General features: G+C 48.8%; 1 protein-coding gene across 1 annotated transcript; it reads right to left on the minus strand.

Annotated features, from left to right (window-relative positions):
• Positions 1 to 3,272: 3,272 nt before the first annotated feature.
• On the minus strand, positions 3,273 to 24,368 carry POFUT3 (protein O-fucosyltransferase 3). The gene is made up of 6 exons (XM_032969444.2): positions 23,906 to 24,368; positions 17,231 to 17,558; positions 13,988 to 14,401; positions 12,593 to 12,816; positions 11,571 to 11,789; positions 3,273 to 9,841 (listed from the first exon to the last, which is right to left on the minus strand). The coding sequence occupies exons 1-6, from the start codon at positions 23,978 to 23,980 to the stop codon at positions 9,539 to 9,541; spliced, it is 1,563 nt and encodes a 520-aa protein (XP_032825335.2). The 5' UTR covers positions 23,981 to 24,368; the 3' UTR covers positions 3,273 to 9,538.
• Positions 24,369 to 26,202: the final 1,834 nt, after the last annotated feature.

The following is a 26,202-nucleotide window of genomic DNA, read 5'->3' on the forward strand; positions in this document are numbered from 1 at the left end:
TTGTGATTGGCTCGTTCTGGGGATGTACCAAGTCAGCGCTCGGGGGGCGGAGGGTGAAAATAATCATTCGTTTTGATGGTCAGAGCTAAACACATTTCCATTTACGTTGTGTCCCGTGAAGGGGAATAATATACAATAGGCGAGTAGTTAATCAACCATAAAAAAGTAGTCGATTACAACGTTTAGTCCTTCAATCGACTCAGTCGTCCCGGCTGTTATTCCAGTTCAGCCCATTATCTTTTCAACTGCTGGATGAAATCCTCCCCAAGCTGTCGTGGTCGTTCGATGCAACGATCCACGCTGCCGCTCCATCTCCACATGCGCACGTGGCCTCCCTCGTCTTGGCTGTGCGCTCCGTCTTTAGCCTCGACTCCCGGGACCCCCCCCCCCCTTCATCACCGCTCGCCATGATTAGCGATGTCCCAGTGCAGGGAATTATCCTCGTAGCAAAAGTAGCCAGCGGCCGTCCATAAATGACGTCACGCACCTGGGGGGGGGGGGTTCAGACATCTGTGACGATGTGTGACAAGGGGGGGGGGGGGTTTGAGAAATGTGACGTCACATCAAAATGCGCAACTTTAAATAAATATAGACAACACGTTCTACTTAATTAAATATACGTTTTAATAAATGTTTTCTCCTACAACATACGAGTGCAGCGCCACATTAAATACGCACTACAATGACAATAGTTTAAAGCGATTTGAAGCATGTTTTATATTTTTTTTGGGAGGGGGGGTGTGGGCAGAGCTTTGTGACGTCAATTTTGAGGGGGGGTCTGACTATTTTAGACGCCGTGTGACGAGGGGGGGGGGGTCAAATATCGCGTGACGTCATTTATGGACGGCCCCCTACATATGTAGTAGCCCCGCACTTTCAAGGGCCCCGTGCTCAATGATTTCAAAGCTGTCAATTCCGGTTCAGTGATTCTGCACTTGCTCTATTACTATAGTACTATACTGCCTTCAACTTTGATGAAGGCTGGGTGTTTAAGGTTCGCGATTTGTCGTATTATCTGGCTGTGTAGCAAATACAAAAAATACAATTACTTTACTATGCAAGTAAAAAATTTGTGTTTTAATATTTGTGTTTTTTTATTATTATTATTATTATTATATAGGGCCCCTTTATACTGGTAGGAACCTCCTGGTTACACCAGCCCACAGGGGATTATTGTGTCCGTCCGTCCGTCGTGCATCCAAAAATGGGAGGGGTGGGGCTGGGTGGAGAGGGCAGGGTGGGGAGGGGCTGGGTGGGGAGGGAGGGGCTGGGTGGGGAGTGGAGGGTGGGGGGGGGCTGGGTGGGGAGGGGAGGGTGGGGAGGGGCTTTTGTCACCGTAAAGAAACGTAATGTATCGTAACAAAACGCAAGTACTTAAAGATTTCGTGACTGCAGGAATTCATATTCTTTGGGTCTTTCGGTAGTCACGTAGATAGTCCTGATGACGATCACTTGTGTTGTGATCGAAACGTCGTAGTTTTTTTGTTATTTCAACCTATCTACGTGACTTTACCGAAAGACCCAAAGAATAAAAACGTAAGTAGCTTGAGGAAAAGAACATTGGGCATAGAACTCCCGTTTGTGGGATATTTAATTAGAAACGGGTCAATTGTATTGCAGAAGTACTCCTACGGAGCTGAAGTGGCTACATTTTGCGAAGGCGGAGAGCCTCTACAGCGTTGCATGTGTAATGACTCCGGACTCGAACTTTAGAAGTTTCTTTTGATTTCACGTAACGTAGCTTAGGACCCCGTCATCATGAGATAATGCCGACGTGGAGATCGTATGACCGAGCAGACCGCGATGATGTGAAGACAGCGACGATGGCCCGAGTCCCTCTCCGCAGACCCCGAACATCCCTTCTTGCCCTGCTTTTATCCTCGTGGATTCTCTGGGGGAATTTCCCCAGCTGTCTCTTTTGGACACTCTAGGGAATTTCCCAACCAAGAACCTCCACACTTGCTGGCACCTTCTCTTTGCATCCAGCCTCGCTGACACCCTGTCTTCACCTCGAGACTTACTGACGCAGTCTTTACACATGTGTAGTGTAATAGCGCCAGCTGGTGGACAGCAGCGGCAGCTGTGGTGGACAGACAGTGCACACGCCGGTGAGGGTGTGCACGGGGTGTGGGCAGGGCGGAGGAACTCGGGCAAGGGTCACGGAGGACCCCATCTGGAGGATCCCTGGAACCTGCAAGCGGGTTCGAGAAGGGAGGCGTGGCCAGGCCGCGCTGGTAGGATAAAAGGAGCCGAGAGCGGGGAGCTCGAGGCTGCTGGTTCTGGGAGTGGACTCGTCTCATCGTCACTGTCGTCTCGTCGCCGTCGTCGCTGCCGTCTTCGCTAGATATTGCGCTGCAGGATAGTTGTTGGCTGTCCCAGTCTGCACCGCCGGTGTTAGACGGCTCGTGTTGTGTATAGGCCAGGCTAAGCGACTATTGACAGCGTGCAGGCGAGACCGTGAATGTTCTAAATAAATGAAGGTGCTTCCGACAAACCTCGTCTCCGAATCGCTGACACTACACATGTTCGAGACTGTGAGCGTAACGATGTGATTAGGCAAGTGGAGCCGCGATATACAATACAGCCTAGGTGCCACCGTGCGAGACAAATCAATTATTGGGGCCCCACCTTACCCATTTCCGCACCGCTGAGCTGATAACGTCGTTACTACACCACTGGGTCCTGCCCAAGCCCCATGCGCTTACGTCTCTGAGCAGTCCATACCAGTGGTTCTTAACCTTTTTTTACATCAAAGTCCAGAAGAGCAACATTTATCATGTCATATGGGTGACACATTGATTGATTCAATTTGAACTTGAATTTAAATGCTTCACTGCTTTCGCTATTCAACAACTTGTTATGATTCAGGGTCATGATTACATTTCTAACATGATTAGTGTAGCGGCCCCTAAGTGGCCGGAGGGGGACACGCGATTTTAATACGTAGAACACATACCGTACATTGTAAAAACGTTTTAAGCTTGGACACGATATTCGACGCGTGTATTGAGGCTTGATATCAACCTTGCTGCCCCCCACGTTGTGGACCAGAGGTCACGTGAAGGACCTCTGCAGTAGTTCTGTCATATCTACTTCTGCAGACCGTTCTCTGTTAGAGACATCCTGATTGATGCGTCGTATCATGACGTGACAGCGTAGTCGGGATACAATTGTGGGGGAAAAAAAACATGACAAATCTAAATGAATCCTTAAATCTATGCATTGTTATACCACTAAAATACATACTCGAGTAGAAGGGTCGGCAATCAAAATAACAAGGAGAGCCATTTTTTATTAGATTTTCTTAAAACTCAGTATTTCAAGAGCCACAATGCATGTGAATACGAGACGGTCGTCCTTAATCAATAAAGTAACGAAGCAGTCCTTGAAAAGCCGCATTTTACAACAATAAAAATACACCGGGAAGATATTTTCTCTTGTCGAACGGTTTATTCGAATGATAGGCAAGGGCGTGACAATGCACATTTTCAGACAGGTACAACATATATTTGTCATATCCAATGGTCCCCACGCAGGCCTTTAACAACAATCTAGGCATATGCCAAAATGTATACAGTTTTATATAATAATAATTATATATATATCTATCTATATGCAGGAGAACATTCGAGGATAACCTGCATTTTTTTGCGAAACAGCAAAACTCGCCTTATCCGCTCCGATGTTGAAGCGCTATTTGTGTGGATCCTATTAGCTGTGTTTATCCACGCAAATTAGCCCCACGCAGCATCCGAGTGATGGATACAGATGGATGACGGGGCACTGGGCTGCTGCCTTCGTTTTTTCAGGTGGCTGCCAGAGCTCTCCTTGCGTTTGCGTCTTTGGGTTGCAACGCGTGCCGGTCGGGTCGCGTCTTGACGTTTCGCTCCCCAGCACGCGAAGCGAAACATCGGACGTCATTGCCAAACGACGCCGTGGGGGTGCGACCCGAAAACAACATCAGAGAGCTGTGGACGATGGGAATAATTTGCCACCACGTCCACGTGACTCCCTCTTATCCGTGCCAAAGACTATAGGTCAATGGGCAGACTAAACTAAACTTTTATTTGACCAGGTAAGGCCCATTGAGCTCTATAGCTGTTTTTCAGAAGCAACCTGGCTATCATAAATGATCGCTCAACGAAGTGAAATATCGCGTGAACATTTCCAGCAGTAGCCAAATGCTCCAAATGCGTGACGTTGATTATAAATTAGGATAAACCCAGACGACCTGGAGAAAAATCCACACGACCATGGGGAGAGAGACGTGCAAACTCCAAATATACAGCAGCAGGCGTCAGGATCGGGATCGAAGCCACGACCTCCGGTAAAGCAAGCGAGGTAGTTAACATCTCTCCACCGTGGCGTTGGCCCTGGTGCAAGGAATTAAATGAGACCCCCCTCCCTCCCCCGTCCAATGTTTTCCTTCTTTTTTCAAGTGGCCCACAGCCTGGGTCTCTACAGCCCTTAAAACCTTCCAGCAGTCGCACCGCGCCGACACACTTGATAGATATGCCACTCCTTTCCGAATCACTTTCTCTTGGATAAATGGTTTGTCAGAACTTCTGAGTCACTCCCTCATATCCGCACACATGTTGCAAACATAGAGGAACGTTACAATTGCCACCTCTAAGTTACAAAAAACTATGGGGGCACATCATGGGAAGAAGAATAATAATATCTAACAATACCAACACAGGAGACAAAATCCGTGCGAGTGGTAAATCATTATTAATATGCAACTGACAAAAGCTGAGTCTTTCGATGCCCTGGGAGGACTTGGGATATATTTTCCAGGACTGCTACGCAGGGGCGGAGCCAGGATTTTGACTTTGGGGGGGGCTGACTTCAATATTCTGAGATATCCAGTGTTTATGTTTTCCAATGGGTGCCACAAATGTATAAGACAAATTTTATTGGATTTGAACGCGGAGTTTATTAATAGGTCGGAGCCGCTGATGTGGCTAATAAGTTCGATAAGTTCGAAAGGCTGCCGCTCAAGCAGCCTGCAGGGCAGCACACAAGGTGGCAGCCTGCAGGGCAGCACGAGGTGGCAGCCTGCAGGGCAGCACAAGGTGGCAGCACGAGGTGGCAGCCTGCAGGGCAGCACACAAGGTGGCAGCCTGCAGCATTTTGCAGCAGCCGGATATCCGGTTATCCCGATTACCGACTTTCCCAAAATTTCAGGGGGGGCTGAGCCCCCCCCAGCTCCCCCTGCGGCTCCGCCCCTGCTGCTACGTCGGCCAGAGAACGATCCTGGGAGAGCCAGGCCAGGTTGGCAACCCGGAGCAAAGCGTGCAGTTCGATCGGGGTGCACAGGTCATGAATGGAAAGCACGGCTAAGAGGGGGCTTGAATATGAAGAGCCTGACGGTACACACACACACACACGCGCACATAATGGGCTCACGAATGCCAGCGTCAGCATGTAAGGCACGTTGAACATGGAAATACGCCATGTAACAGCACTTATGGCTGGGCTCACAAGGCAAGTAAGTGGTGGGTGACACCACCCCCCCTCCCTCCGAGGAGGCCCGCGATACATTCAGGTGGACATCGAGAGCTCGAGAGCTCGCAAACACGCACTGCACAATCACTGGGTTTCCATGAAGACGTAACAACAGACAATAACTCGACTTATTTGAATCAAACGTGAATTCGTATCGTAGCTGCTACCATTTTCCAATGTAGAATTGTTTGCTGTAACAGGCACTATTATACTGATGTCGATTGTGATTGTAACTGTCAAAGGTTGTACATATTGCTCATTACAGCTGTCTCACAGTAAGTGTCTGCCGTTGGACGTAATCTGTCACGTGTAGCTCACTGCGACCTGAAGTGTATTCGCTGCATAATAAATTAATTTAATCGACAATATGTCAACGTACAAAGTTTTATACTGCTGACTAGCAGGACATGTTTTTTTTTTCGGAAGGACGTAACCTTTCGTTTAATCCATTCCATCGACTTTACAAACAGTTTAATCACTTTAACATCACTTGTTTGAGATTTAAAAAAACAAAGTTGTAAACCCAGCAAAAGGAATGTTCGAAAACGAACCCAGAAACCCGTGGAGGGTAACACCCGGACGATGTCAAAGGAAGTCTTTGCACAGTGCTATAGGGCGAGTGAGTGTGCATCGTCGCACCTCTAGTGGTTGTGTATATGTATAAAATTAAAGCAGTGCAATCTGCACACTCCATAGCTGCGCCATTGACTGAAATTAACACGGAGCAAATCATAATAATGACAAGTTCGACTTGTAAGTGGTCACTCGCTCTCGAAGAGAGACGACGACTCAGAGCCATCATGAACCACAGACAGGCGGAAAGGCAGCAGCAGCAGCTTACACGCGGCGAGCTGGCACCAACAATCGCCCAAGCTCTGAGATCCTCTGTATATGATGGCGCCATCGGCCAATTGTAAAGTTACGGCTTAATTATACAACACTGTGAGGGCACTATTGGTAGGGGTTGTACACGAACTCTCTCCTGAAGCCCTCTCGTCGTAGCCAGCAGACCTCGACATTGGGCATCTAGATCCTGAACGTATTGCTACCGCCATCGTCATACAAAAGAATAGAATTGGCAGCGGCAGTGGAACTGATATGATTAAAGTTTCCCCCATGTCATAACAGTCGTGGAGGCTGTTTGACCATACTAAACCACAATGGGGATGGTGGGTGGACAGGGGTCAGAATATCGGTTCACATATCGATACGGGGCGCCGCGGTGGCGAGACATTAACTACCTCACCTGGTATACAGGAAGTCGTGGGTTCGATCCCGACCCTGACACCAGTTGTATATTTGGAGTTTGCATGTTCTCTCCATGGATTTTTCTCCGGGTCCTCCGACTTTTCCCTCACACATTTAGAATCAACACGCGTTTAGAGTATTTGGCTGCTGCTATACATTTCCAAGTGATAGGCCACTTCATTGAGCTGTCATTTGTGGCCACATCCCTTCTCAAAAAGAGCTACATAGCTCAGTGGCCCTTACATAGTTTAGTTTAGATTTCACTGCACTATGAACCCGGCGACCTAAGTTCGATTCCCGTCGCAACTAGCAGCGAGTGAGAATGATGGAACTACTTTCTCCATACCCCATCTTCACCAAACCGCACTGGCCATTATGGTGAAGTATGGACAAACAACCTCCTCATTTACGATATAGCATAGAAAGGCCTAATTTAAAGTAAGTGCAAATGCATAGTGTTTAATATAAAGTTCTCAATACTCTAGATATAGCTCTTAGAGATATTGCAAATTTGTGTATAAGATTGCATACCATGTTCAACAGAAGTCATATAAATTTTACTATTTTCACCTAATACCTTGTACTTTTATAAATTCTGTAAAAAAATATATACACACTGGAATGTTTTAATTATTACAAATATGTTGAAACATTGCCTGTAGAGTGTGAATAGTAAAATAAAGAATCACTTACAAAACGTTTAAGTAGTTACGATCAGGTTAAACATAAAATATGCCGTAAAAAATATATCTACACGGTTATATAAAGTCAGTGCACACAGATCTTTAAAGAAAAGATTGTACACAAACCACGAGATGATGGTGGTGATCATGACGGTGATCATGGCACATCAACACATTGCGTACATCACCACCCCCGAGCCAACCACATGAATATCTGCCCCAGTGCCAGTTTGTTAACTGTAAACGAAACAGGTACAGCCTTGCGATTGCTTGCTCATGCCACTGCTAAACGGATCTCTAGAGAACCCCTGCAGAGCACGTTTAGATCTACTCATCGGCGCTGGTCACACTTCTTGAAAGCGGTGGGAGCACCCACACTTTACCCCACCGCACGCCACCTCACGATGGAACCAACTGCGGCGTGCCCGCAGCGGGAGGCGATGGGACGTCGCCCGCTCCACTCGTCAAGGAGAACCATGGAAGATCTAGCACAGTGCTTCTCAGTGTGGTCTTTCTAGCACAGTGGTTCTTAGTGTGGTCTCTCTAGCACAGTGGGTCTCAGTGTGGTCTCTCTAGCACAGTGCTTCTCAGTGTGGTCTTTCTAGCACAGTGGTTCTTAGTGTGGTCTTTCTAGCACAGTGGTTCTCAGTGTGGTCTTTCTAACACAGTGGTTCTCAGAGTGAGGTCTTTCTAGCACAGTGCTTCTCAGTGTGGTCTTTCTAGCACAGTGGTTCTTAGTGTGAGGTCTCTCTAGCACAGTGCTTCTTAGTGTGGTCTTTCTAGCACAGTGCTTCTCAGAGTGAGGTCTTTCTAGCACAGTGGGTCTCAGTGTGGTCTCTCTAGCACAGTGGTTCTTAGTGTGGTCTTTCTAGCACAGTGGTTCTCAGTGTGGTCTTTCTAGCACAGTGGTTCTTAGTGTGAGGTCTCTCTAGCACAGTGGTTCTCAGTGTGGTCTTTCTAACACAGTGGTTCTCAGAGTGAGGTCTTTCTAGCACAGTGGTTCTCAGAGTGAGGTCTTTCTAGCACAGTGGTTCTTAGTGTGGCCTTTCTACCACAGTGCTTCTCAGTGTGGTCTTTCTAACACAGTGGTTCTCAGAGTGAGGTCTTTCTAGCACAGTGGTTCTTAGTGTGGTCTTTCTAGCACAGTGGTTCTTAGTGTGGTCTTTCTAGCCCAGTGCCTCTCAGTGTGGTCTTTCTAGCACAGTGGTTCTCAGAGTGAGGTCTTTCTAGCACAGTGGTTCTTAGTGTGGTCTCTCTAGCCAAGTGGTTCTCAGTGTGAGGTCTCTCTACCACAGTGGTTCTCAGTGTGGTCTCTCTACCACAGTGGTTCTCAGTGTGAGGTCTCTCTACCACAGTGGTTCTCAGTGTGGTCTCTCTAGCCCAGTGGTTCTCAGTGTGAGGTCTCTCTACCACAGTGGTTCTCAGTGAGGTCTTTCTACCACAGTGGTTCTCAGTGTGGTCTCTCTAGCCCAGTGGTTGTCAGAGTGAGGTCTCTCTACCACAGTGGTTCTCAGTGTGGTCTCTCTAGCACAGTGGTTCTCAGTGAGGTCTCTCAGAATGTGATCCCCAGACCACCAGTGCTCCATGACGGTCTTCCAGGTGGTCTGTAGGACTATGATGCAAATGCAGGTTGGCAATAATAACTTGTTGTTTTAAACATTCATTAATATTTGACTCATCATATTTAATAATAAAAAAATGAAGTTCGGTAAAACTACGCTAATTAAACTACCTTCACCCTGAGATATAAATTGCCACCCCAAAAAAAACTCATAGCTGCGTTTAAAAAAAAAATGTTCCGGTAAAACGAATCATTCAGTATGAGTGGTAATGAGAGAGACGAGTGAATGTGTTTTGCCACCAGGGGTCAGGGGCCGAGTAGTCCACGTTTGTGTACGTATGTTGAACTTCTTTCGCAGCGTACGTAGCCAACCACGCTAATCGGAGGCGCGGGGGGGGAGGAGGACAACAAACTAGACACAACAATCAGTCTGTTTGTCAGAATCGAGCCCTGTGAGAAATGTTTGCACCGGCTGAGCGGTCCACAGGCCCCAACAAAAAAAAAACTTTAAAGAAACACCTCGTTGAGACGGACGCAGTCAGACCTTGCCGCGCATCGCCCGAGCGTAGAACTGCGCCTCCGTGTAGTTGCGGTTGCGCCGCACCAGCGCGTGCAGGGCCTCCGCCTCCCTCGCCGACTGCCGGTGCATCGGCAACCAGAATTCCCGCACGACGGAGCCCGGCTGGGGTGGGGCAGCCGAGCGTTGGCGGCCGCTCCTCCGGAGCCGTGCCTCCGCCCCCGCCGCCGCTCCTCCGGGCTCGGAGAGCGCCGGGCGGAACGGCGCTGGCGCTGGGCAGCTGAGGGCAGCGGGGTCAGCGCTCCACTCGCGCCTCGGCAGACCCTGCGTGCGTTCATTCGTTGCATCTATTAGTTCGCCTGTTCGTTCATTCATTTATCAAATAATCAATTACCACATGCGTGGTGATATAAAAATGTTTACTGTAGTGTGTACATGTTGGGCAGGAGTTCGCCCAGCAGCAGATTGAGCATGACCGATGATGACATTTTGGTCGTCACCGATCTATGGGTCTCCTTTCGAAGTCTATGAACGTAAATGTGAGTCTGTGTTTCACACCACGAACCACATGGCAACACCACTGCCCAATTGGATCATTTACCGGCAACAGCATTTTAGATATTCACCATGGAGTTACCCCTGAAGTCGTGTGTCGTGGTGTAAATTGTGGGTACTTCCAAACATTCACAAAAGTCCAGCCAGCATGGAAGAACAGCCAATATATGTGACTCAGTTGTTAATGCTTGGATTTCTATTTGCTTCATTGCTGTACCTTTTCGTTTATTAACTTTTGTTATGTTGCTGACCTAAGTCACTTTAGGAATTGAGACTATCCTGGTCTCTTGAGTTCCTACTTGGTTAAACAAAATGTCTATGTTTGTTGAACTTTTTTCGCACTGTACATAGCCAATCGTTCAAATTGGAGGTGCGGGGGAAGGACAACAAGCTAAACACAAAAATCAGTTATAAAGAAATGAGGTTGCAATCTAGATGACTTAAAAGTGCATTGCTCCAGTGGTTTGCTAATATCGGAAGAGCCTTCCAGACGGCCGCAGAAGCGATGCAGTAGCCGTCTTTGTCCGACGGCTAGCCAAAAGCCGCTGCTGCGAGTTTGATCGCAATGGAAAAAAAAGTGACACTTGAACCCCCTCAGAGGGTCTTCTCTAGAGCTCCCACAAGTGGAGGTCCTTCCACCAGCAGTGGCGTGAGCGAGCAATTGCAGGGCTGCGCCTTTACCACCTCAGCTTTTTAATCGACTGACTGTTCCAGCCCTAAGATGAATGTTGCCGATCAACTCCCCTACCAGACAGAGAAAGAAAAAGAAGACCTTTGACCCTCATAACACGTTCTGCTCTTGCCCTACCTTTTTTTGTTTTTCTTTATTTGACAAAGAGGGAAAAAACGATGGGCCCAGAGAAAAATCAAAGCGACCAACGGGGAGAACATGCAAATTCCAAATATGCTAAACTATTTAAACTTTTGATTTAAAGCTTTCGTGACTGCAGTAATTCATATTCTTAGCTCTTTTGGTAAAGTCACGTTGAAGGGAAACAATAAAATAATAAAATATATATATAAAACAATGAAAATTATCACGACCATAACTCAAACGGTCATCATCAGGTGATGACCGTTTGTGTTATGGTCGAAACGTCGTGAGAATTTTTATTGTTTTATATATATTTTATTATTTTATTGTTTCCCTTCAACGTGACTTTACCGAAAGAGCTAAGAATATTTAAACTTTCTTTTTATTTTACTAGGTAAGGCCCACTGAGCTATATAGTTATTTTTCAAACACGACCTGGGTATCACAAATGATAGCCCAATGAAGTGGCTTATCATGTGGTCATTGATAGCAGCCAAATACTCTAAATGCGCATGCGTTGATTTAATATGTGGAGGGAAAAACCGGAGGACCCGGAGAAAAATCCATGGCGAGAACACGCAAACTCCAAATATACAACAGGCGTCAGGGTCGGGATCGAACCCACGACCTCCCGTATACCACGCGAGGTAGCTAACATCTCGCAGTGTATCCATCGCCGCCCACCTGCCGATGGCGCTCCTCGTTCTCCCAGACACGGGCGCACACGGTGCACTCGAACGCGTCGATGAAGTTGTCCTGTGCCGGGTCGTTGACGCCCCACGACCGCCGGCTGAGCGCCGTCAGGAGCCGCGCGTTCCGCACGCGGCCCTCCAGCTTCCACCGCCGGTAGTCGTCGTACAGGGTGTCGTCGGCGTCCAGCGACAGCAAGAACGAGGCCAGCTCCTGCGGGTCGGAGCAAGAGGAGATGGCGAGGGAAGAAGGCGTCGAGTGAGTGGTGTGGTCGCAGTTGACCCATTGTCAGCGGCAGCACGGCCGGCGGTATCGGCAACAGCTGCAGCCATCGCCTCCAGTGACGGATTACAGTTCACGCGCTACCACCATCCGGCGAAAGAGTCCGCGCTCCCGTGACGCGTGCGAGAGTACCAGTAGCGTGCGAGCCATCGCTTGATCCGTATGTGTTGCACGCAATGGGTTCACGTCGACCCCCGGCAGGCTCGTGCGACCAACGGGTTGAGATCGACGAATGTGTGGCCCGACAAAGGCACGGGAAGGCCGGACGTGACCCTCGGTCAAGGTTGCCCACCCGTATCATAGGGTCATTACATTCGGCAAGCGCTCGCTCTGACCGCGTGGCGGTGTTCACGCTGCAACGCGTTTTTGCCGTGATGCGCTTCTTCTACTACGGGACACTTTACGCACAACGTGGAACGCGCACGCCGTGTTAACGCGGTTTGTGAGCGGTCGACTCTGAACTACTTTCTTGAGCTGCGCGGCTGAGCGGTACGATACAGTATACGGTATGATACAGTACGCGGGGGGGGGGGGGGGCTTACCCTCATCTCAGTTCTTTGTACGACATCTGCATCGTTTTTTATTCACTCGTGCCCTGCAATGTGTACACCCAGAGCAATGGCCCGCTCGACGCGGTCACGGCTCGACACGGAACTTTTCAGGAACGCAATCTACCGCCAGCGTCAAACAGGGAGGAGCGGCCGACGGCGGATCACGGAGACGCGCCGAGGAACCTTGGGCGAGGGGAAGTCGCTGACGATGACGGCGGAGCGCTCGGGGTCGGGAAGCCAGTCGCGCGCGCTGGGCGAGCCGCGGTACACGGGGACGGCGCCCACCGCCAGCGGCCGCCACAGCTTCTCCGTGACGTAGTCGTCGCACAGCGCGTTCTCCAGCGCCAGCACGAACTTGTAGCTCGCCAGCAGCGACAGGAACCCCTCCGCCTCCATCGCCGACGGGTCTGTGTGAAGCAAGCACAAGGGCGGGTGGCGGTGACGGTGGCGGTGGTGGTTGGTGGTGGCGGTGGTGGTTGGTGGTGGCGGTGTTGGTGGTGGTGGCACCGCTGTGAAGGCAGCAGCAGCAGCGAGGGGTTGGCGGATCGCCACACGCTGCTGTCGCTAAATCCCCTTCTACCCATGAGCATCGAGGACAGGAGCCGGCAACGTGCGGCTCCGGAGCCCCATTCTGACTCTTTGGCTGCCCCCTTGCGAGCAGCCGTTTGAAAATAAAAATAAACAACCTGAAATCTGAAACATAATATAACGTAAAGATAATGTATTAAATATGACAGTGAATGGGTCAATATGTAATGTCTTGGTGACGACAAAATGTACAACATATTCTTAGCTCTTTCGGTAAAGTCACGTTGAAGGGAAACAATAAAATATATATTTATACATATTTAATTATTTTATTGTTTCCCCTCAACAAGACTTTAAATATATATTTTATTATTTAGACTTTAAATATATATTTTATTATTTTATTGCTTCCCTTCAACGTGACTTTACCGAAAGAGCTAAGAATATGAATTACTGCAGTCACGAAAGCTTTAACTCAAAATAAAATGTACAACCGTCAAACTGTGTTGTTACAGGATAACTAAGGGGGGGAAAACCAAATAGTCGCAGTTTATTCAATCACCAATTTTGTTCATTTAAGTCAGAATATGTTTGTCATCTGCTGTATACTTGCTGCTGTGTCTGTGTATGCGTAGCTCTGCATGTGATGCGGCTCTCGAACTATTTTGGTCAAAGACAAAAACACAAACAATGACTCCTCTACTCCTTTGAAAAGTTTCCGACCCCTGGTCGAGGAGGTGCCGTACCCCCGGCTCACCAGGAGAAGGTGGTTACAGAAAAAATGTGAATTAACATCACGTGCATACGTAGTGAACTGTGATAATCGGTGGTGCGGGGGTAAGACAACAAACTCAACACAAAAATCGGATCTAAAGAAATTAGTTTTCAATATAGATCATTTAAAAGTGCATAGCTCCAGTGGCTTCCTAATATCGGAAGGAAGAGCGTTCCGGACGGCCGCAGAAGCGCGTCTGAAAGCAAGCGCGCCTCCCTACTGCGTGGGGATATGGCGTTGCCCCCTCGCACAGTGCGGATGCCTCTCCCGCTCACCGGTGAGCGGGCCGGGCAGGTCTCGGTTGTGGAGGCAGCGCCCGTACGAGTCGACGTCTATGTACGCCGAGAGCTCGCGCACAAACGCGTCGCGGTCCGACGGCGGCTCGCAGTCCGACTGCACGTACGCCACGGCCGCCAGGCCCCGGCCCGCGGGCGCCGGTCGCCGCAGCCGGCTCTTCTTGGCCGCGCCGACCAGCAGGCGATGCGACATCAGCGCCTTGGTGCTCTCCACGAACTGCAGCGTGAGCGGCAGGTCGGAACGGCGGCTGAACGTCGCCGTGTGGTTGAAGAGGGCGGCCGTCTGAGGCCAGAAGAGCACATAGTTGTTCTTGGGCGACTCCTCGTGGAACAGAGCCCAGTCGTGGGAGCGCTGGCGCGGCAGGGGGAGGTCCCAAGCACTGAAGTCCGTGCCTTGGGTGCGGGGGGTGTTGGAGGAGGCGGGTGACAGCGCCAGATTTCGTGGTAAGACAGACAAATGAGACATTTGTTCAGGCCCCCACAATTCTTGAGGAATCCTTCTAAAATACAATAACTAAATAAGGCTGTTTATTAATGTCATGATTTTTTAGATAGGTAAAGGTGCAGCCCTGCAATATCCTCCCCCACGTCACTGCTGGCAGAAGGGCCTCCACTTTGAGGAGTTATGGAGAGTCCTAAATATTAAGTGAGGATGCTGACGATGATGATGATGATGGAGATTGTTACCATGGTGCAATGGACGGCAAAACTGGGCTTGCAAACCAGAGGTAGCCGTTTCGAAAACATCTCCTGGCGTGGCAGTTGAAACGGCGGTGCAAGTTTATTGAATCCCACCCAACAACTTCCCTCCAGCAGTGAAGTCAATCGGCAGGTTGCTTGTAGTGGGGTAAAGTGTGGGTACTTCCACCTCCACTAAGATGTCTGGCCAGCGAGCATCGGCAGGACAACATACCTTGTAGAGAGGCTCTGTAGAGCTCCTGTCTAGCGGAGGATCTTCCACCAGCAGTGACATGAGCAAGCAATTGCAAGGCTGCACCTTTACCTGCGCACCCTACCACTGGAATAAACTTCCCCTGCTCATTAAGCCGTCTCCCTCCTTGACCTCGTCCGCTCCTCTCTCACAGCCTCACCTCTTTTCCATTAACCTCCCCTCACCCCTCCGTCCCGTTCCTCCCCTGTATGACCCCCAAACTCCACCACGTGCCCTCTGTTGGAGTCGCTCATTCCTCGGCCCTTGCACGCACCCTTGCCATCTAAATCACTCACTTTTTGTTGCCACTTTTAAACTACAGTGAGGGAAAAAAGTATTTGATCCCCTGCTGATTTTGTACGTTTGCCCACCGACAAAGAAATGATCAGTCTATCATTTTAATGGTAGGTTTATTTGAACTGTGAGAGACAGAATAAAAACAACAAAAATCCAGAAAAAACGCATGTCAAAAATGTTATAAATTGATTTGCATTTTAATGAAGGAAATAAGTATTTGACCCCTCTGCAAAACATGACTTAGTACTTGGTGGCAAAACCCTTGTTGGCAATCACAGAGGTCAGACGTTTCTTGTAGTTGGCCACCAGGTTTGCACACATCTCAGGAGGGATTTTGTCTCACTCCTCTTTGCAGATCTTCTCCAAGTCATTAAGGTTTTCGAGGCTGACGTTTGGCAACTCGAACCTTCAGCTCCCTCCACAGATTTTCTATGGGATTAAGGTCTGGAGACTGGCTAGGCCACTCCAGGACCTTAATGTGCTTCTTCTTGAGCCACTCCTTTGTTGCCTTGGCCGTGTGTTTTGGGTCATTGTCATGCTGGAATACCCATCCACGACCCATTTTCAATGCCCTGGCAGAGGGAACGAGGTTCTCACCCAAGATTTCACGGTACATGGCCCCGTCCATCGTCCCTTTGATGCGGTGAAGTTGTCATAATGTTTACACCTCCATGTTTGACGGTGGGGATGGTGTTCTTGGGGTCATAGGCAGCATTCCTCCTCCTCCAAACACGGCGAGTTGAGTTGATGCCAAAGAGCTCCAATTTGGTCTCATCTGACCACAACACTTTCACCCAGTTGTCCTCTGAATCATTCAGATGTTCATTGGCAAACTTTAGACGGGCATGTATATGTGCTTTCTTGAGCAGGGAGACCTTGCGGGCACTGCAGGATTTCAGTCCCTCACGGCGTAGTGTGTTACCAATTGTTTTCTTGGTGACTATGGTCCCAGCTGCCTTGAGATCATTGACAAGATCCTCCCGTGTAGTTCTGGGCTGATTCCTCACCGTTCTCATGATCATTGCAACTCCACGAGGTGAGATCTTGCATGGAGCCCCAGGCCGAGGGAGATTGACAGTTCTTTTGTGTTTCTTCCATTTGCAAACAATCGCATCAACTGTTGTCACCTTCTTACCAAGCTGCTTGGCAATGGTCTTGTAGCCCATTCCAGCCTTGTGAAGGTCTACAATCTTGTCCCTGACATCCTTGGATAGCTCTTTGGTCTTGGCCATGGTGGAGAGTTTGGAATCTGATTGATTGATTGCTTCTGTGGACAGGTGCCTTTTATACAGGTAACAAGCTGATATTAGGAGCACTCCCTTTAAGAGTGTGCTCCTAATCTCACCTCGTTACCTGTAAAAAAGACACCTGGGAGCCAGAAATATTTCTGATTGATAGGGGGTCAAATACTTATTTCCCTCATTAACATACAAATCAATTTATAACATTATTGACATGCATTTTTCTGGATTTTTTTGTTGTTATTCTGTCTCTCACTGTTCAAATAAACCTACCATTAAAATTATAGACTGATCATTTCTTTGTCAGTGGGCAAACGTACAAAATCAGCAGGGGATCAAATACTTTTTTCCCTCACTGTACGTTATAAACTCTAAAAACTACGAACAAAAATATTCACCAGCTTTTTTTCAGAAGCGACCTGGCTATCACAAATGATAGCCCAACGAAGTGGCTTAGCACGTGGACATTTACAGGGGCCAAACACTCTAAACGTGTGATAACGTTGATTATAAATTTGGAGAGGGAAAACCGAAGGACCCGAAGAAAAAAAACCACGCGAACACGTGGAGAGAGACATGCAAACTCAAAATGTGCAGCAGGAGTCAGGGTTGGGATCGAACCCACGACCTCCTGTATACCAGGCGAGGTAGTCAACATTTCGCCACGTCATAGAGCGCCTTGAACTGCCAACGCGCTCTATATTTTACGTAAATATATAAAATACAAAAATAATATGAAGACAATTTCGGTACCGTAGAAGAGGAAGGCCCGGGCCATGGAGTGCCGCCGGTACGAGCGGTCCACCGTGAAGAAACAGTCGCCGGGCACGCCGGGACAGCGCGCCAGCTTGCCCGCCTCGCCCGTCAGCGGCGTCCACCACACGAGCACCGGGTAGCGCGCGTCGCCCGCCTCCAGCTGCGCCTCCCGGCTCACCACCCTGCTCCCGTGACGGGGCCGGGGCCGAGGCCGCCCGGCGTCGTCGGCTCGCGGGCCCCCCAAACTTTCCCCGTCGGCCCTCGGGCGGACGCGGCGGCCCCCCGGGAGGGAGGCACGCTCGTACCCGCTCAGCTCGTCGGCCACCTGCAGGCGGGACGGGACGGGGGGCCGACGAGGCGGGAGTGAGCGCGGAGCGTGCTCCGAGAGGTAAAGGCGCAGCCCTGCAAGTCGCTGACTCGGGTCACATGCTGGCGGAAAGGCCTCCGCTACTCTTCCAGGCTGGCTAGAACGCTTGGAAGAGGAAGGAAGAGGGAGGGTACCCACACTTTACCTCACCACACACGACTTGCCGTTTGGTGCACACATTTTCACTGCTGAGTGGACAGACGTGGTAGTGGGTATTTAAGAAACGTTTAACTGTGAAAAAGAGCTTCATAGCTCATCGGATTCCTCCGTGTCTAAACAAAGATTAAAATTCCGTACCATTATTCAAACTGTCGCGCCTGGAGATAAAATCGATTTCAGATCCGGAGTGCAAACATTTGCACCCTGGCAGCATCCCAGGTTAGATGTACAGTACCCAAGGCTTCGTTTCTCACGAAAAATGTTTCAGCCCCGCTCGGCCATGTCCTTCGTGGTCAGGGCTTTAATACCTCGCTGATTTACTGCTCGGGCTCGCTGCCAGACTGTGGAGTCGCAGCCACGGTCGCGTAGCGAGCGGTGTCTACTGGATGCGGTGAACTGGGGGCGAAAATATTGTTCAGGCGTTGGGGCCAAACGTGGGTGGTCACGTCACCTGCCTTCAACATCCCCTACACCTAATCCTCCCACTCTGTGTAAATGGTGTGGTGGGGTATGGGGTGAGTACTTCTTTCACCTCTTCCAAGACATCTGGCCAGCGTAGATACGGGCGAAACAGCTTCTAGAGAGGCTCTCGAGAGCTCCCTCTCGAGGAGGCCCTTCTGTCAGCAGCGGCACGAGTTAGCAATTGCAGGACTGCACCTTCATCTGTTACCCCACTGGAGGCAAACTGCAAACCGCACCAGCCGTGTCAAGCTGGACAAAGACAAAGATCCCCTTAACGGACGATTTGGGACGAGTGCTGTTTGCGAGTAGCATCTGTGAATGCGAGGGGGTGGGTGTCCAGCAACACGCAAGGCCCCCTTTGTCTCCCCCCACCCAGTGGCGATGTTTACACATCGCACCAGGTAATCATTTGAGGCCGAGTCGACCTAGGGGAGGCCCCCAGCACTGGTTCAGACAATTGTCACTGACGTTGGTCGTGAGAAAGAATCGAAACGGAACTGGCCCCTGGACTAAGACACGCGCGTACACACATTCACTGTGGTGTTGGTGATACGATGCAGGTGACAAGTGCGTCTTTACAGATGGGGGTGGCTCAAGTTGCAAGCGTCGCGTGCTCAAGAATGGCCAATGCTGTCTGTGTACGTGTCTCACAAACAGAAGTGTCACGAATCCCTTTTGTCACGGATTTTTTTTCTTTTTCTGGGTGTCACGCTCTCAACTGGTTTGGAAACGTTGCGAATTCTTTTGTGCGTGAAGGCGGAGGGCGGGCAGAAACTAAATAAGACGCCGGACTCGCCCGGCTGGGTTGTTGTGCGTGCGCATCGCGTGGTGGCTTTTGTGCCGAATGACAGATTCCACATTTGGGCCCATGCGGGACCGTGGGGAGGCCTCCATCCAGCAGTGGATGGAACACGGTCACTCGTCATAAACTGGGACCGTGAGATACGGTGACGGTGTGGGGAAGGCCTTCGTCCAGCAGTGAATAGAACATGTCGGTGGATGAACTGTGTAAGGAGTTGGTGCTGCGAGGGGGCACGTATCGAGGTAGCCCACATACACGCGTGGGCGTGGAGTGGCCAACAGGTTCAGCAACACACCTTTCCGCCTTTGTATCTCTATAGACAATGGCAAAGTGGGGTGTGGTGGCCGTGCTGGTATGAGCCAGTGGACGGCTTCAGCGGTGGCCCCGCGGTGAATATCGAAAATGATACAGAACAGAACTCACATGGCGATTCCTAGACGTACACAGAAACCCAACGACTGACGATGAGACCCGCACACTCGCATGGACATCCATCGACTCGCAAAGCGAACTAGAGACTCGCACAGAGACTAAACATTAAACATTGAAGCGGGCAATGAGGCACTGTGGGCCATGATTCGAGATATAGACTCACTTGAAGGTAGGCGTACATGTGAAATTCATAGGCGTATATAGAGACCTACAGACGACTTACACTGACACCCAAAGAGCCACATAGAGACCCATAGATTTAAATTATGGAAGCCAGCAATGTTGTCGCTATGTGGTTCATGGTTTGACATTGGTGACCTCAGTTGCACTCTGGGCTATTCCAAAATGTCCATTGGCGTGGCACACAGCCGCGTCGGACGTGTGATCTGCACGGGTGCGTCGTGCCGGCCTTAATAGGTGCTCGCTAACAGCAGCACTTGCACGTCTATAAGGCTGAACGTGGAAAATGTAAAAAAAACGCGTGTTTGTGAGTCACTTTAGCCGAACTAAAGAATACAATGCTGGCATCAGCCAGGCTCGGCGATGAATTATCCACGCATTGCAGTGGCATAGCAGCCAGAAAACATGAGCCCAAGCAACCAGCAGTGACCCTAGGCTAAGCCAGAACCAGTTCTGACCCTCGCCTAAGCCCTGTCTCTAACTCAAGTCCTGTCCAGTCTTGGCACTCACGCATGTGAATCGAAAGCCTATCCTTAACCCCAACACAATAACTCATCAGAGTCATAATCCTACCCCTAACTCTAACCCCAACCTAACACAATTACTTATCATAGCCATAACCATATCCCTAACTCTATCCCTAACCTATAACAATAACTCATCATAGCCATAACCCTCCCGATAACTCTCGCCCTAAGTCGAACGCAAATGCTCGCCATGTGCATTACCCCAAACCCTAACCCAAACTCTAATCATAACCCTAACACAAGTACCAGCCGTAGCTAGTCCTAACACAAGCACAGTACTATCCATATCCAGAATCCTGGCCATACCCCTAACCAATATAAACCACAACGCCATTCCATTTTTAAATTTTGATTTAAAGCTTTCGTGACTGCAGGGATTCATATTTTTGGTTCTTTCGGTAAAGTCACGTAGAAGGGAAACAATAAAATAAAAAAAAAAATTCTAATAAAAATATAAAACAATAAAATTCTCACGACGTTTCGACTGGAACACAAGCACTCATCATCATCAGGTGTGATGATGATTGCTTGTGTTGCAGTCATCAGGTGTGATGATGATTGCTTGAGTTGCAGTCATCAGGTGTGATTATGATTGCTTGTGTTGCAATCATCAGGTGTGATGATGATTGCTTGTATTGCAGTCATCAGGTGTGATGATGATTGCTTGTGTTGCAGTCACCAGGTGTGGTGATGATGATTGCTTGTGTTGCAGTCATCAGGTGTGATGATGATTGCTTGTGTTGCAGTCATCAGGTGTGATGATGATTGCTTGTGTTGCAGTCATCAGGTGTGATGATGATTGCTTGTGTTGCGGTCACCAGGTGTGATGATGATTGCTTGTGTTGCGGTCATCAGGTGTGATGATGATTGCTTGTGTTGCGGTCATCAGGTGTGATGATGATTGCTTGTGTTGCGGTCATCAGGTGTGATGATGATTGCTTGTGTTGCGGTCATCAGGTGTGATGATGATTGCTTGTGTTGCGGTCATCAGGTGTGATGATGATTGCTTGTGTTACAGTCACCAGGTGTGATGATGATTGCTTGTGTTGCAGTCATCAGGTGTAATGATGATTGCTTGTGTTGCAGTCATCAAGTGTGATGATGATTGCTTGTGTTGCAGTCGAAACGTCGTTGAGAATTTTATTGTTTTCATATATTTTTTAAAATAATTTTATTGTTTCCCTTCTACGTGACTTTACCGAAAGAACCAAGAATACGAACGCCATTCCAGTAACGCCTAACCAAAGCCCGTGATCGTCTTGATGCACGTAGACACGGACTCACATCTGTGATGGGGGTGGGGGAGGTGACGAGCGAGTAACTCCACCGATTCTCACGGACACACTGCGGATTCTCACGCAGTTGTGCCATTTACACCGCAAATATACGACGAGTACCGCGTCTCCAGACGCAGTACAGGCAACGAAGGGCATTGTTCGTCGATATGACGCCTCTCACCCAACATCAGGAGCACAACTTACTCTCCTGCTGCTCATGATGATGACGATGATGGTGTTGATGTTGATGGTTAATATTAAATAAGACAACATGGACCATAAGAGGATAACTTCGATGATAAAGTTGATGGATAATAAGACGGATATGGTCAATTTGATGATGACTTTGGTGATAAAGATGATGATGTATATGATTATTATGAATTGGATAGCGTATCATCTAACTTTCTACAATTTACATCAATCATCCAACCACAATGATTGTGATGGATGAGATGATATACACTATACTGACAGATGATGATTATTGTAATGCTGATCATGAGTAGGACAGAATCAGTTGTCATCCAACTCCGATAATCCTCATTGATGATGATAATGACTATACTGTATCAGTGTGTATACTGTATCAGGGTGTATACTGTATCAATGTGTATACTGTGCATGTATACTGTATCAGTGTGTAGACTGTATCAGTGTGTATACTGTATCAATGTGTATACTGTGCATGTATACTGTATCAATGTGTATACTGTGTCAGTGTGTATACTGTGCATGTATACTGTATCAGTGTGTAGACTGTCAGTGAACACTATGCGTGTATACTGTATCAGTGTGTATACTGTATCAGTGTGTATACTGTATCAGTGTGCAGACTGTCAGTGAACACTCTGCATGTATACTGTATCAGTGTGTATACTGTATCAGTGTGTATACTGTATCAGTGTGTAGACTGTATCAGTGTGTATACTGTCAGTGAACACTATGCATGTATACTGTGTCAGTGTGTAGACTGTATCAGTGTGTAGACTGTATCAGTGTGTAGACTGTATCAATGTGTATACTGTGCATGTATACTGTATCAGTGTGTATACTGTATCAGTGTGTATACTGTCAGTGAACACTATGCATGTATACTGTATCAGTGTGTATACTGTATCAGTGTGTATACTGTATCAGTGTGTAGACTGTATCAGTGTGTAGACTGTATCAATGTGTATACTGTGCATGTATACTGTATCAGTGTGTAGACTGTATCAGTGTGTAGACTGTATCAGTGTGTATACTGTCAGTGAACACTATGCATGTATACTGTATCAGTGTGTATACTGTATCAGTGTGTAGACTGTATCAGTGTGTAGACTGTATCAATGTGTATACTGTGCATGTATACTGTATCAGTGTGTAGACTGTATCAGTGTGTAGACTGTATCAGTGTGTATACTGTCAGTGAACACTATGCATGTATACTGTATCAGTGTGTATACTGTATCAGTGTGTATACTGTATCAGTGTGTATACTGTATCAGTGTGTAGACTGTATCAATGTGTATACTGTGCATGTATACTGTATCAGTGTGTATACTGTATCAGTGTGTATACTGTATCAGTGTGTATACTGTATCAGTGTGTATACTGTATCAGTGTGTATACTGTCAGTGAACACTGTGTATGTATACTGTATCAGTGTACACTGTATCAGTGTGTATACTGTATCAGTGTGTAGACTGTCAGTGAACACTCTGCATGTATACTGTATCAGTGTGTATACTGTATCAGTGTGTATACTGTCAGTGAACACTGTGTATGTATACTGTATCAGTGTACACTGTATCAGTGTGTATACTGTATCAGTGTGTATACTGTATCAGTGTGTAGACTGTCAGTGAACACTCTGCATGTATACTGTATCAGTGTGTAGATTGTATCAGTGTGTAGACTGTATCAGTGTGTATACTGTATCAGTGTGTACACTGTATCAGTGTGTAGACTGTATCAGTGTGTAGACTGTATCAATGTGTATACTGTGCATGTATACTGTATCAGTGTGTATACTGTATCAATGTGTACACTATCAGTGTGTATACTGTATCAGTGTGTATACTGTATCAGTGTGTATACTGTATCAGTGTGTAGACTGTATCAATGTGTATACTGTGCATGTAGACTGTATCAGTGTGTAGACTGTATCAGTGTGTAGACTGTATCAGTGTGTAGACTGTATCAGTGTGTATACTGTGCATGTATACTGTATCAGTGTGTAGACTGTATCAGTGTGTAGACTGTATCAGTGTGTATACTGTCAGTGAACACTATGCATGTATACTGTATCAGTGTGTATACTGTATCAGTGTGTATACTGTATCAGTGTGTATACTGTATCAGTGTGTATACTGTATCAGTGTGTATACTGTCAGTGAACACTATGCATGTATACTATATTCGTGTATATACTGTATCAATGTATAGACTGTCAGTATGCTGCTGCGGGACTCGGTGTACTACCTGGAGGCTCACGAAGATGAAGATGCACGCAGCTACTCCTAGAGAGGAGCAGAAGAGAGCTCTTTGGGAGGCCATGGGGAGGAGGATGAGGAGGAGGATGAGGAGGAGGTTGTTCTCTCTGAGCCTGCGGTCTTCGCTGAATCTGTGTGTTGCTCTCTCTCTCTCTCAAATGCTCTCTCCCTCTTTCCACCAGACTCTGTGCCTCTCTCTCTCTTTACATCAACATCACACACACACTGTCTCTCTCTCTCTCCCACTCTCACGCTCTCTCTAACAGTCTCTTTCTCTCCCACTCTTCTCGGTGTTCCTCCCTCCTCGTCCCAGTGTGGCATCCCCTCTCCTCTCTCGACACCGACACATCACGCAACTATCTCCCTCCACAGCCTCACTCTCTCTCTCGCCCTCCTTCCCTCCCTCCCCCAGTCGTTCTCTGTAGCCATTCCACTCCCTCCCTCCTTCCTCCTCCTCCTCTGAGACGCACTTCCCCTCCCCCCAAATCTCCATGCATTTTCTCCCCCCCCTCGCCTTCTCTACGCTCTCACGGAGACAAAGATCCCTGTATGACCTTAACAGGCTGTTGGAGCAATGCGGTGTGAGCGAGCGCCTATGCAGGCTGGCACTGCACCACGCCCGGCCGCCTTTGTCTCCCTTAGTGGGCGATGTTTACTACACATCGCACCAGTTGCTCATTTGAGGCTGTGTCGACCTAAGGGATGCCCAGGACCGGTTCAAATATTCGCTATTGTCACGCTCACACACTCTTTGAGTGTCACGCTGACACAGTCTCACACTCACACAACAACAACACACTCACACATACATACACACTCACACACTCGCACACACAACAACACACTCACACAACAACAACACACTCACACACAACAACACACTCACACATACACACACACTCACACAAATACACACAACAACAACACACTCACTCACACATACACACACACACTCACACACAACAACACAAAAACAAAGATCAAAGATCCCCCGTATAGCCTTAACAGACTGTAGGGGCAAGTGCTGTTAGCGAGCACCTATGAAGGCCGGAACGGTACACGAGGGGGTGGGTGGCCAGCACCACGCCCGACCGCCTTTGTCTCCCTAGTGGCGATATTTACACACCGCACCAGGTACTCATTTGAGGCTGAGTCGACCTAGGGGATGCCCGGGACCGGTTCAGATAATCGTCACTGGTGTTGGTCGTGAGCGGGAATCGAACCCGGGTCGCCAGGTTCATTGCGCAGCGTAGCGCTAACCGCTACACTACCGCTCCCCACAACACACTCACACATACACACACACTCACACAAATACACACAACAACAACACACTCACTCGCACATGCACACACACTCACACACACAACAACAACCGCCATTCGCCACTAAGTGGCGGTGACGTCACCACGACGCTTGTGCCAGGCCATGTGCACCTTGAGGCCACGTGAAGTGTCGAACGCCCACTGGCAGGAGGTCACGGGGCAGACCCAGGTGCCACGGGTCGACTGACTGAGATGACTGGCTGATGCACCACCTGTGCCCCCTACTGTGCGAACTTGCTGTGCTTTAGCCACCCGGCGCTCCGCTCGTTGTTGTGAGCGTCGCTCCTCCGCCCTCCGTTGTTGTTGGAGGGCGACTGCCTCCAGCTGCCCAGTAGCGTCCTTCACGAGCCTCCTCCACAGAGGCCGATCCTGACACCGCTGGTACCAGTCATCGGCAAGTCCACTCAGCTCCACGTCTTCGTGTACCACATCACTCCATCTCTTCTCTAGCCCCGTGCCTCCTGTACCACGTCACTCCATCTCTTCTCTAGCCCGTGCCTCCTGTACCACATCACTCCATCTCTTCTCTAGCCGAACAAAAGCTGTTTCGGCATGCGGTGGCTGGGCATGCGGGCTACATGACCCAGCCATCGCAGCCTTGCCTGCCGGAGGAGCTCACCGATGGGACCTTGCCCAGATCTTTCAAGGATTTGTGAGCTCCTCACACAATCCAGTCTGGTCAAACCCAGGATGGATCGTAGGCAGGCCAGCCTATATGTTTCTAACCGGCGAAGATGTTCCATTAGGGGGGTCCACGTTTCGCAAGCGTAGAGAAGGGAGGTAATGGCCGTGGCCGAGAAGACCTGAAGCTTAGTGCGGAGCGACAGACCAGGTAGCTTCCACACAGCGTTACGCAGCCGATGAAAATATATTGCCACTCGACTGATTCGGAGTGAGACCTCTGCTGTTAAACTGGAGCCAGTCATAAGCACACTTCCCAGGTTTGGGAAACTCTCCACTC

This window comes from Petromyzon marinus, chromosome 41 (genome assembly GCF_048934315.1).
Source record: "Petromyzon marinus isolate PM22_M1 ecotype Great Lakes invasive population chromosome 41, UKy_Petmar_22M1.pri1.0, whole genome shotgun sequence".
Classification (NCBI taxonomy): domain Eukaryota; kingdom Metazoa; phylum Chordata; class Hyperoartia; order Petromyzontiformes; family Petromyzontidae; genus Petromyzon; species Petromyzon marinus.

Coding starts and splice junctions, on each gene's coding strand:
- POFUT3 (XM_032969444.2), bottom strand. CDS start 23,980: ATGGCCTCCCAAAGAGCTCTCTTCTGCTCCTCTCTAGGAGTAGCTGCG. Junction 14,402..17,230: donor CCGGGCCTTCCTCTTCTACG/GTACCGAAATTG, acceptor CCCGCACCCAAG/GCACGGACTTCAGTGCTTGG. Junction 9,842..11,570: donor ACGAGGAGCGCCATCGGCAG/GTGGGCGGCGAT, acceptor GAACGCACGCAG/GGTCTGCCGAGGCGCGAGTG.